General features: G+C 42.7%; 1 protein-coding gene across 1 annotated transcript in view; it reads right to left on the reverse strand.

Moving 5' to 3' along the window:
• Positions 1–1,362: 1,362 nt before the first annotated feature.
• The window catches only part of PPAP2B (phosphatidic acid phosphatase type 2B), a 107,024-nt gene continuing 96,301 nt past the window's right edge, over positions 1,363–12,085 (reverse strand). Inside the window, exon 6 of the mRNA XM_006879726.1 lies at positions 1,363–1,585. Coding sequence (XP_006879788.1) covers positions 1,460–1,585 — 126 coding nt within the window. The 3' untranslated portion in view covers positions 1,363–1,459. The remainder of the gene's footprint in view (positions 1,586–12,085) is intronic.

Consider the following 12,085-nt stretch of genomic DNA (forward strand, 5'->3'; position numbering starts at 1 on the left):
AACTTTTAATGTTTTATACATTATTTATATAATATTTATATATAAAAATCATAGCTTGCTATAGTTGAAATGAAAGGACGGATGTACATGTGGTTGGTGAATGTGGTTACATTTAGCCCTTTGAAAGGTTTGTATCCAAGATCTAAAAGTGTTTCTTCCTTCCTCCTTTCTTCGAAGGTTCAGTAGAAGGGGTCCCTGGGTACTGCCTAGGGTGAGACCTTGCTTGGAAGGGCTCAGGGATAGAGGATGAGGAAAACTCTCTAGGGACATTTAACCCATATGTTCTGCCCAGCAGAACCTACCAAGAGCTGCCCTAGAGATCAACCCCAAGACAATAGTGCTTTACACAGCTTAACAAGAACGACCCCCCGTGAGCTCTCCAAGGGTAGCCTCACCTGCAGGCTACTCTCACTCTCTTCTGCTACTCGGTCTCCTTCTGACTTCGAGTAGCCAACAGATCGGTTCATTTTCATTCCGCCCATTTCGCTCCCTCATCTCTTGTCCAGAAGGTCACTTCCTCTCACCCAGCGACGAGCCACGCCTTTGCTCATCTCTGGACTCTCACAGGTAGGAACACACAGCAAGGATACCAAGGGAGAAGGCAGTCACCAAAGTCTAACCGTTTCTAAGAGTGTGCGAGTGCCCTGTGATTGGTGTGCACATCATCAGCATCCTGTGACTGTCAGCTCAACATCACAGGCTGATGCGTCAACAGAAGACAAATCAGGGGCTGTGGCCTCTATCGCTCCTGAAATTGTGCTATTTGTGAAATCTGCTCATCCACAAAGAGTCTCCTAATCACTACAGTGAGGGACTGTGGCTACAGGCCTGTGGGCTGGGGAAGCGATAAGGCCTCAGGACTGGGAATCTGGATTTAGGAATAATGCGCTTGAGCAAGCTTGCTCTTCCTTTTGTCTGAAAAACATTAAACTAACTTCTTGAACCAAAGTCACAGTAAAGAATAGAGTCGGGTGGACTTAGAGAGGCAGGAGGGGAGCCCCTCCTCCACCCACTACCAATGGCTATTTTCTTGATTCAGTGCTATTTCTGGCATCGTGTATTACCATGTGAATTTGCTCTTTCCTCACAGGCCTGGGATTCCTCTGGTCACAAAGGTGACCAACACTTTCCTCAAATCATTTTAGTGTTTGTTCCAGAACGAGCTTGTGTTCACTAGAACATGAACACTTAAACCAATTGCACATCCAGGGTTCCGGCACTTGGTGTTAGTTTACTGTTGTTTCCACATAGGTGAACACTACCTATCTTGGAAGGCCACAAAGTAAGACACCTTTTTTTAATTTTTTTTTTCCTTTTAAAAATCAGTCAGGCAAAGAAAGTTTCTTTGTTTTTGTTTTTTTTTTTTCTCCTACATTCTACTGTCTGATGAGATTGAAGAGCAGCAAGAAATTGCTGTCAGCAGTCATTTTACAGAAACAGCTCGAGAGGTGGGTGGCACCTACACCATGTTGTGGTGGTTGTTCCTGTCAATGATATCCACAGGAGAGAGGATTTCCTTCCTGATAGCAGGTGGAGGCAGAGAGAGCGTCGTCTTGTTCTTGAAGAGGTCAGACACGAAGAAAACCTAGAACCACAAACCAGAGATCCAAGTCAGTAATGGGTGCCTGAGACTGGGGACAACACATAAAGGCAGAGAGAACATCACAGCAACATGATCTTTAGGAACAAGGGGCTCTAAAGCATGGACATCTCAATAGTGAAAGGCAGTGGAGATCACATAGCCCAATATGTATTGTGGAGATAGTGAAATGAGCCCCAGGAAAGGGGAATTGTGTGTCCTCAGTTGCTCATCCACAGTTGCACTGGGGACCAGCTCTTCTTGGTCCATTATTTTCTTTATCTGCAATCCCTACATCCTTACTTCTCAAGGCAAATGACCAGCAATGACATACAGAAGTTATCAAACAAAGGAAGCAAGTCATAATTCCTCACAGTCATTTTTCCATTTTCCCTTTCCTTGCAAAGGCACTTGGGTGTTACCAAAAAAGATCAGCCAATATGAATTCATATCAGCAGGAGGAAGAATAAGAAAAAGATAGGGCCCACTTTTTCCTGAACATCCAGTGAGATTATTGAGTCCTGATGAGGGTCAAGAAGCCAGGGTCATATTAGGGAGTCAGCAACTAACTTAAGGAAAAGTCAGCAAAAAAACCCATCACTCACTCCCCAGCCCTTCCTCCTCCTCCTCCGCATGTGATGTCATTAAGCCTTTAGTCTTTATGAAATTGCTGAGAAACATTTACTGAATTCCCACTTGTAAGGGTATAATGATGCCTCAGGCTTAGTTTCTGCTTAATGGATTTATGGTGACAGCCAAGAACTTAATAAGTTGCTGAAGAAAAACCTATACTTTGTATTACATGGCTCACTAAGTGTACCCACTGCTTACACAGTGATCTAAATGTCATCTCAAAAATTGTCACTAAAAATCTACTATATGACTCATTTTCTCACTAGTGACATACATCAGGCAGTAATGAATGCTGCCAGCATGTGAGGGGTAAGAGTCACATGGACTGTGATACTTATTGTTAAGTGACAACTTGTCTAGGAAGCCATATAATAGTGCTGTCATCCTCCTTTCTTATCATTTGATGTGATCACCCTCTATTTTTGCGTCATGCCCATTTTTATCTAATAACCTGGTCTTTGGAACCTAACTATGTCAGAAAGTGAAAAGTAGGTGTATACACGAGTACACTTGAGCCATGTGGCAACAAGAGTTTATATTGAAGAGCTATTAAAAAAAAATCACTGCCAACATGTCAATTCCAAATCATAGCAACTAGCTATGAGGTTTTCAGGCTCAGAATCTTTACAAGAGGAGAATGCTCATCTTTCTTCTGCAGAACAGCTTGTTGATTCAAATTGTAGATAGTGGACCACATGATAACAGTCTGCTACCAGAGCTCCACTAAGTAACTGTGAGCAGCAGGAATAAAGTTGTGTAATTTCTAGGAATCACTTGACTGGGTAAAACTCCTTCAAGATTTTGGCATCCAACAGCTTTCTAAAGTGAAAATTCTTTGTCTTAAAGATGTCTTATGTGCTCTTTAATAATGTCGATATTGTGGATTTTGTCCAGGTCACGCTATTGTGCACTGTCAAATGAATTTCAACTCTTAGTGACCCTAAAGGACAGAGCAGACTTGCCCCAAAGTGTTTTCTAAATTATAAGTCTTTATGAGAATGAAGTCATCAGGCCTTTCCTCCCATGAGGACGCTGGTGGGTTCGAACAGCTGACGTTTGGATTAGCAGCTGGACATATAATCATTATATCACTAGGGCTCCTTCCTGGTCACATTAGAGGCAATGAAAGGAAGTGTTTCATAAAACACCATCAAAAATTGAGCACACACAAAATAGGATCAGCAAATCAAAAACTCCCACAACACTCCTTACATAGTAACACAACAATGAACACAGGACCACAAAAATCACAGCAGGAACCAGTCAGAGGGTTCCTGCAAGAGAGAGGAGCGGGGAGGCTACAGGACACAGGCCAGATGAAGGCATACTTGTCATGGCTCTCAATCCACTAGGTCACCAGGGCTCCCCTTCCTTCTTTTCAGGGAAATCTTGTTTGGTGACACCTTTTCTCCATATGTATTTCTCTCTGCTGAGGGCAAATACCACCAAAAGTCTCCCTCCCACAAATCAATTCCTCTTTTCTATATTGGCTTGGTTCCCAATTTTGTTTTCTGGGCTCATAACCACTTCATATGAGGGTTTGTTTCCTAACTTTAAGGTATGACAATTGAAGGCAATACTGGGGTTAAGAAGACCTGAAATAGCTCTCGCTCTTTCTCTCCTTTTCTGCTGACACTAAGGATTGGGTTCACCCCTGTCTTTCCAGGAGTCCTTTACCCCTTTTCCTTCTTTCTTTTTCGTATGCATGGCCTACCTTTTACTGCCTATGCCTCTGTTTAACTACCTTAATAAACCTTTTTCACTGGTTTTTCCAAAAAATAAAAAAAGAGAAAAAAGGACCTAAAACCCAGTCTGGTACTTAGATGAATAAGATATTCCTATGCATCACATACTACGGGCATGTTGCTAGGAGGGGCTATTCCTTGGAGAAGGACATAATGCTGGGAAGGGTGGAGGGTTGGCAAAGGAGAGGAAGACCATCAACCAGGTGGACTGACATAGTGACTGCTGCAATGGGATCCTGAGTGTCAGGAAGTATGAGGATGGTGCAGGATAGAAGAGGATTTAGATCTTTTGTTCATACGGTTGTTATGAGTTGTACTCAACTCAATGACACATAACAACAACAATATCTATTACTCTAGACACTGAAATAAATCTGGGCCCAAAGTGAGATGCCAAAACAGTCTCTCAAGCCACCAAAAGTTGGCTTGTAAGTCTTTATTCCTAGCTAAGAAGTTTCTTGAAGGCACAATCCTAGTCTTATTCAGCCTACATCCCCTATAACACTTAGCATTGGGTCTTGCCCATGGCAGGGGCTCAACAAGTGGTTTGAATTTCTAAACTGCTGGAAGCAAGCACACTGGCCTTGGATCTTATCAGCACGTAGAACTCCTGCAGACTTCAGGGAGAACCACGTACTCACAGGCCCCATGCACACAGCCCAAGGGTAAGATGCAAAGTTGAGCCCAGTCCAGTTAGAAACCCCATTTCAGCGGTATTTTGCTTTCACCATAGCTTGAGGTTACACAAACACTTTTTGGGGATCATAAAACACGATCCTGTCAGACTTAAAGAGGGCTCAGTTCTCCCAAGACCTGAACCACAGAACACAAAAAAGGACGAGAAAAAGTGAAAATGTCTTGGAGCAGTTCCATTTCCTGCTGAAGATGATCTCCACCCAGAAAGAAAACCCAGGGGCCCAGGCTGGGAAGGGTCCACACACACTAAGTAGCTATCTTAGATCTCGGGCACAAACCCAGTCCCAGGCCACAGTCATACATACTACACACATTTCCCCGGCTGTATGAACGAACACATTAGACAATAAATACAGCCTCAGCAAACATGAAATCTATACCCTAAGTGCCAAGAAGTGTTCTAAGTTACACAGCCCAGAGCATTTCTCTCCCTTCAATTTCATTTCCCTGATTCTTTACATGGTATAAATTACTTCTTAGGAGAGAAGAATGAATACAGCCAGTAAATAGCTATTGAGTGCCTGCTCTGTGCCAAGCTCTGTGGTTATAAATATCAGTAAGTCAGAGACCTTGCTTTCCAGGGGCTCGCAGCCTTGCAGTGAGGGAGAGACCCTGGTAAACAGACAACGATAATAGAGTGCATTTAGGATTATGATAGAGGGAAGCCAGGGTGTTAAAAAAACATAGAGAATGTGGCATCTAACCCAGACTGAAGGGAAGGGCGGAGGGCCATCGGAGGCTTTTCCCCAAAGGAGGTATGTTTGAGCCTAGCTTTGAAGGTTAAGTAGGAGTTAGCCAGGTGGTGAATGCCAGGAATGTTGTTATAGGCTGAGGCAGCAGCGTGCGCACAAGCGCTGGAGTGAGTGAGCACAGCACGTCCAGAGAACTGCGAGAAATTCAGTATGGCTATGGCAGGCCCAGTCTTTGAAAAGCTTTCTACAGTGCATCATGTCTCAAGAAGTTCAGACCTTATTCTCTTGGTTCTAGGAGCTGTTGTGAAGGCCCACGCAGGGAAGCACCTTTTTTAGGAAGACTTGCATTAAGATAATATTGGTATCCAGAAAAGAGAGGTTATTATTGCTAGTGCTGTTGAATTGATTTTTGACTCACAGCAACCAATGTGATAGAGCAGAACTGTCCCATAAGGTTTTCTAGGCTACACTTTTACAGGGAAGGGCCAGGCTGAACCAGTGGTTAAACACTAAGCTGCTAATAAAAAAAGTCAGTGTTTCGAATCCACCAGTGACTCCATGGGAGAATGATGTGGCAGTTACTTTCGCAAAGATTACAACTTTGGAAACTTTATGGTGCAATTCTCTCCTCTGTCCCGTCAAGTTCATTCTGAGTCAGAATGGACTTGACAGCAAAGGGTTTGTGTTTTTGTTTGTTGGTTGGTTGGTTGTTTTAGATTAATCTTTATGGAAGCAAAGTGCCTGGTCTTTTTTTCCACAGAACTACTGTGAAGTACAAAGCTTTTGGTCAGCAGTCAAGTGCTTAATCACTCTGCCACCAGGGTTCTGAGTATAGAAAGGGTTGGCAAAGGATACAGTAAACCTGAAGGCAGTGCAAAAAGGAGACACCAATGCAGTCAAGGACAGCATGGGATGGATGGAGTGATTGCCAGGCCATGGAGACAAGAAAGACAATATGGATTGAGATACTAGGGATAGAATAAAGCTTTTAGAGATGGCCTGCATGTGTGTGGCTGGGAGCATGGCAGGAGGTAATACTTTTATTTCCACTTTTGTTCTTTCTACATTCTTTTTACAAACTAGACTGTTTGTTTTATGACATTATCACTGATTAGTATGATTACTCTATTGCAATGTCAAATCAACTTCTGTTTCACTTCTGTCCTTAACACTGAAGCAATGTGCACTTGTTACCATAAAAATGCTTCCAGTTTGGACAACCATGTTTGGAGGAAAACACTTAACTCTGCTTTCCTCTGCCCTGTAAGACTTTGCTCCCTTTGACTGTCACTGAGGGATGTGATGATGCCAACCTCCTCCGGAGTCAGAACAGCCGGTTAGTCTGTGGTCTGAGGAGAAAATCTTCTGGTTTCTCAAAAGCTGAGGACAATGTTGGCCTCCCTGTAAGAGCAAGACTACCTAAACAAGGCAGCCTCAGGATGAAGAAGCTTCATTCATTCACTTCAAGAAGAGCCACCTCCCCCTCCCCATCCAGAACACAACACTGATTAAAAGCTTTGCTCTTATTGGACAATTAAAACAGACATTCGGATGGCGGGGAAGAAGAACAAACTGGGGAGGAGGGTAGAGAGAATGGTGCAGCAATGAAGGAATGAAAACCCCAAATCCCTGTAAATGTTCATTAAAACTAATGAAAAAGAAAAGCTTTGCTCTTTGAGGTAGGTAAAACTTGTCTTTAAACCCAAATTTTGACATTTTCAGCAAAATATCTGCATGCAGGATTATAATCTCTACTTCAGATGGTTACGCCGATAATTCCCTGTCAAAACAAATTTGTTGACAGTAGAGGTACTTTGCACGGTGGTGGTTGTTGTTATGACATCGGGTCACCTGTGACTCATAGTGACCCTACGTACAAACCTATCCTGAGCCACTGTCTCACTGTCTCTGACACATGGCTTATCTACATAAAGAAGGCTGCCAATCATGAACACACCTCCCCACCTCTTGTGTAGAAAGAAAAAAAGAAAACAATTGGAAATGACTGAGAATATGTGCAAACTTGTAAAAGCCTGTGTACATAAAGCCTACATGCTGATGGGAGTTTCCCTGAGGACAGAACAGATCCCTTCTGAAAAATCCTCTAATTTCTGGGGTTGCTTTGGGAGAATGAGTCAGAACAATCAAGAGGGGAAGATACCCCTTGTGTTTTTCTTGCTGACATTCATCCACACTGTGCAAGCCAGTCCTTGGACAACACAAAGCCCAGTGCTACTAGAGGGACACCAGAAGTCTGTTTAGTAGTAGCCTGCTTTTAATGCACATTGCTGCAAATGACTGAGGCCAGCAAATCCTGAGTCATTCCAGCAAGGACAAATTGCACCACAAAGTTGTTCCTGAGAACAACCCTGGAGTGTTTCAACTCCTGAGGTTATATCAATGAGTTCCCCTAAGACAGGAATCATACCCTTAAGTGTTAAATTTTTTTAAGTCCCTACTTGAGTTTAAATGCTGGCCCAGAGTAGACAAGTAGAAAAGTAGAGAACTGAGACAATCTTAGAACCAGAAGAAAACAGAGAGATTGTCTATCCCAATGTTGCTCAAAGTGTTGTCCTCACATCATCTATTTAAAAATAATCTGGTGTATCACAAAAAAGCAGATTGTGAGAGCGACCCCAGCTCTACTGGAAATGTAGCACGGTACCTGCATTTTAACAATACGAACGGTGTGTTCTACGCAGACCAAAGTAAAGGAAGCATTCACGGTTAGTTTGTAGAGGTAACTAGAAGGGCTCAACCCTCACATCTGCCATCTAAAAGCTGTGTATCTCAGACAGGCTATCATGATTTTGAACGCAGCTTCTTTCTTTATAAAGCAGGCATCATATCTTCCCTCTTTGGCACCCATATTGACCCTTCATGGTATTCTATCACAGCACTCAGCCATTGGCTTCAATGCATAATCCATCAGGGCTCCCTCCTAAATGCCAAGTGGTTCAGGACCATGTTTTCAGCTCTGTGCTTAGCGCCCAGCAACAGAGGACCTCAGTAAATCCAGTCCACTCTTATTTGAGTAGAGGCCATGCACACTGCTCCTTGTAAAGATACCACCGCAGGCCTAGGCATCAAGACTTCTTTCTGGCTTCCTGCTATACTGGACAGTCTCACAGATTCAAGGAAGGTTGTAATTATGTGCCGTAGAATAAGCTCCAACTCATAGAGACCTTACATACAACTGAAGAAAACACTGTTCAGTCCTGAGGAAAGATTACAAAAGAGATAACCTTGGAATCTGACTAGCTTTCACGCCCTGAATACACTCGGTATTGGCTAAAGAAAAGCCATCGTTGGCAGTCCTGTCTTTTGGTTAAGTGGGATTTATTCAATTCCATTAATTTCTTTTTGACCTCAATAAAGAATTTTCAGCATCTTTTGATATACTCCATTCAGCAGAAACAGGAGCACCGGAATGTGGTACACCAAGAAAACAGACTCGACAAAGAGAGGGGCCACCACTCCCAGATATCCCACAGTTTTGATTGAGCTCACCTCTCCATTACACTATAAATGACAACCATCCTAAACTTCTAGGGTCACAAAACAAGCCATGTCCCCAGTCATCCCCACAGCTTTGTTTATGCCATCTATTCAGCATGGAATCTCCTTCCTCGCCTTTCATACCTTACAGGTAATGCTCACGGATTTTTTTTTCTTCTTTTTAAAGAACCACTTTTAGGAATTCTTTCCAGTCCAGTATCTTTGAGAAGAACGAACTATCCTCGCTCTAATCTCCCTCTTATTCCCAGTGCAGAATCCTCTCCCAGCCTTTTCCCCATTCTATTGCTCATTTGTTTATATATCTGCTTTCACTCAAGCCAACAGTGCTCAAACTATAGACCACATCCATTATTGAGTTATGAAATTATCTTACTGGGAGGATTTTCAAGTGTTATATAGAAAATATCAAGAGTACTTCACACACAGTATGTATTATTTTATGAAGTATTAGTTTCAGTTCTGTATGAATTTGTTTCAGCTGTGTTTCACTTATTTATGACATAAAAATGTACTTCTTAAAACTGTGAACAAACCTTTGAAATCTATTATACTCTAAGCCGTTCAAGATGCAAGTCTTTCTTGTAGCTCTGGATCCTTAAATCAAGCACAGTAATAAATACGTAATATACATTTAATAAGTGTGTTTTGTATGTCAAGCAATATCCAGTTTTTCTTTCATTGAATCATCAATTCAAAATGTGTATCAGGTCTGATCACTCTCACTTCACAAAAAAGAAAAGAAAGAGGCTCCGAGAAGTGATACGAACTGCTCAAGATGCCTCAGCAGCAATTGACAAGAACAGAATTCTCTCTTTGGGTCTTTTATCTCTTCATTCTTCACTACCCTTCTCATAAGTTGAATGACAAAAGAGAAGTATTTTGCCAGCTCTAAGAGTATTACAAGGGTACTGTCACAGTTCACTGGGAATCAAGGTTTGTTTCTACCTGTGCTTCCTTCTGCTTTCTCCATCCCTATTCCTGGCACCATGTCCATCTGAGACTGGGACCCCAGGGTGTTAGCATCAGCTCTAGCCCCAGGACTTACTGAGGAAACAGCTGGGCTTTTGTAAGGCTATAGAGATCTGGGGAGTCATTTCACCCATTCTCCTTACGCAGCACTGAAATAAAATAAGTAGTAATAAACAGAAGCCCTCCCTTTACAGAAGAGAGAAATCTTACAAATTCTAATCATACAATAAGCATACCAATGTGTTTACTGTTCTAGATCTCTTTTTTAAATTGTGATTTTAATGAAAGTTTACAGAAAAGTTGGATTTTCATTCATTCACTGTTGCACATTTTCCTCCCTATGTCCCTCTCAGTTCACTTAAAAAAAAATTTATTCTTTGTTGCATAATTTCCTTCCTCCCACCCCCTACTTTGCTATGCACCTCTTATTCTGGAATTTTGTCATACAAATAATGCCGAATCACATATTCCCTTTAAACAGTTCTTTCCTTCATTTGTTCCAACGCAATGTTCATTATTTATCCCCGTTTCTTAGTTTCTCCCTAACTTCCATGTCAATCTTATTTTATAACAGGTGTTATGCAGTATTTTTCCTTTTAAAAAGAAAACACACAATCAAAAGACTTGTTTCATTGGGAAAAGTTGCTGCGAAGGGCATCTCCAAAGTTCTACAGAGCAATTATTTCAGTGTAAAGACTGAGGCGGGATTAATCGATGTCAAAGTTTTCTTTTTTTTTCTTTTTTAACAATGGTGTTATGCAGTGTTTTTCCTTTTGTGACGGAAATATTTCACTCAGTATAATGTCTTCCAGAGTCACCCATGTTGTGTAATATTTTATGAGTTCTTTGTTTTTCAGTGCTGTGTAGTATTCCATTGTGTGAGTATAACATAGTTTTACTATCCACTCATTTGTTGATGGGCACTTGTGTTGCTTCCATCTCTTTGCTACTGTGAACAACATAGCAATAAATATGGGTGGCAGCTTTGGTTTTTTAGGGTATCATCCTAGCAGTGGGATTGCTGGGTCAAATAGTATTTCTATTTCCAACATTTTGAGAGAGCGCCAGACCACATTCCATTGTGGTTGCACTATTTTTTCCATGGACAGCCAATAAGCTCCAATCTCTCCACAACCATGCCAGCATTTGTTGTTTGCTGCTCTGTTAAACTTTGCTATTGTTATTGGGGTGAAGTGATATCTCACAGTTGTTTTTGTTCTCACCCTCTTGAGGTGGCACAAGGATTGAAATCAAGAGACTGGGGCTTAGTTCGTACTCTTCCACTAATTTGCTGTGTCCCTCAGCATGCCACACCCTCTTTCTCTGTCACTTGGTTTCCTCCTGAGGAACTGATAGGCACTGAACTCCTTCACACTATCATCCCGGCTGGACTCTCTTCCCAAGGTCACCTCCCTGGGGCAAAGACAAAGGATGCCCTTGCCCTTCCCTACATCCTGCAGGGAGGCAGCAGCACACAAAAGAGCAAGGACTAGCTGAGGCACACCCGGGGAAGAGGAAACCAGGAAGGACTTGGCTGTGTGTTTAGAATATCCACGAGCAGCTGCTTCCTTTGCCCAGCCCACAGCAATGGGGGCCTGCCCCTCCTCTGACCCCTCCCAGGGCCCCATAATTTGCCATCTGTTAGCAGGGTCAGGGAAGGGGTGACCAGATATGCAAGTTGTCACCAGACAGGAAATGAACTGATGATGTCTGTCCCTCCATCTGAGTCGCTGGTTTAGTCCAGTCAGTGAGTATGACAAGCTTGAGTTCTTGCCTTTGGTCAGATGATTGTATGTGTGTAGAGGAGAGAAGGAGATTGTGAGCGTCATTACCTGTGTTTCAACAATCTCTATGTGTCTGGTTCTGAGTGCTGCTGGGAGAGAAAATAAATGACTGTCCATGTGTCTGGATAAGACTATCTGTCCACTCACTCACCTCTGGCTACCTAGCTATGGCTCAACAGCTGTTTGTGCATGCATCCATGCGTGCACGTTTCTGTCCACATGCGCAAAGATATACATGTCCGTGCAGAGGCCCATCTGACCCTTGGTGTCTGTACCCCCATGCTGAGTCCTGGTGGCACTGTATCTATGCTGGGCTCCATTTTCTTCCCTCTCTGGAAGGAGTTCAACTGGTGAGCAATGAGGAAGGAAATCAGACCCACTCCAGTTTGGCCTGCACTTTTTTGTCTAGACAAGTCTGCTTGCTGGGACAGGACCTATTGTCAGCAGACCCAGGTAAAAGTACTGGCT

Source organism: Elephantulus edwardii, unplaced genomic scaffold (genome assembly GCF_000299155.1).
Source record: "Elephantulus edwardii isolate Elephantulus edwardi_28Jun2011 unplaced genomic scaffold, EleEdw1.0 scaffold00005, whole genome shotgun sequence".
In the NCBI taxonomy this organism is placed as follows: domain Eukaryota; kingdom Metazoa; phylum Chordata; class Mammalia; order Macroscelidea; family Macroscelididae; genus Elephantulus; species Elephantulus edwardii.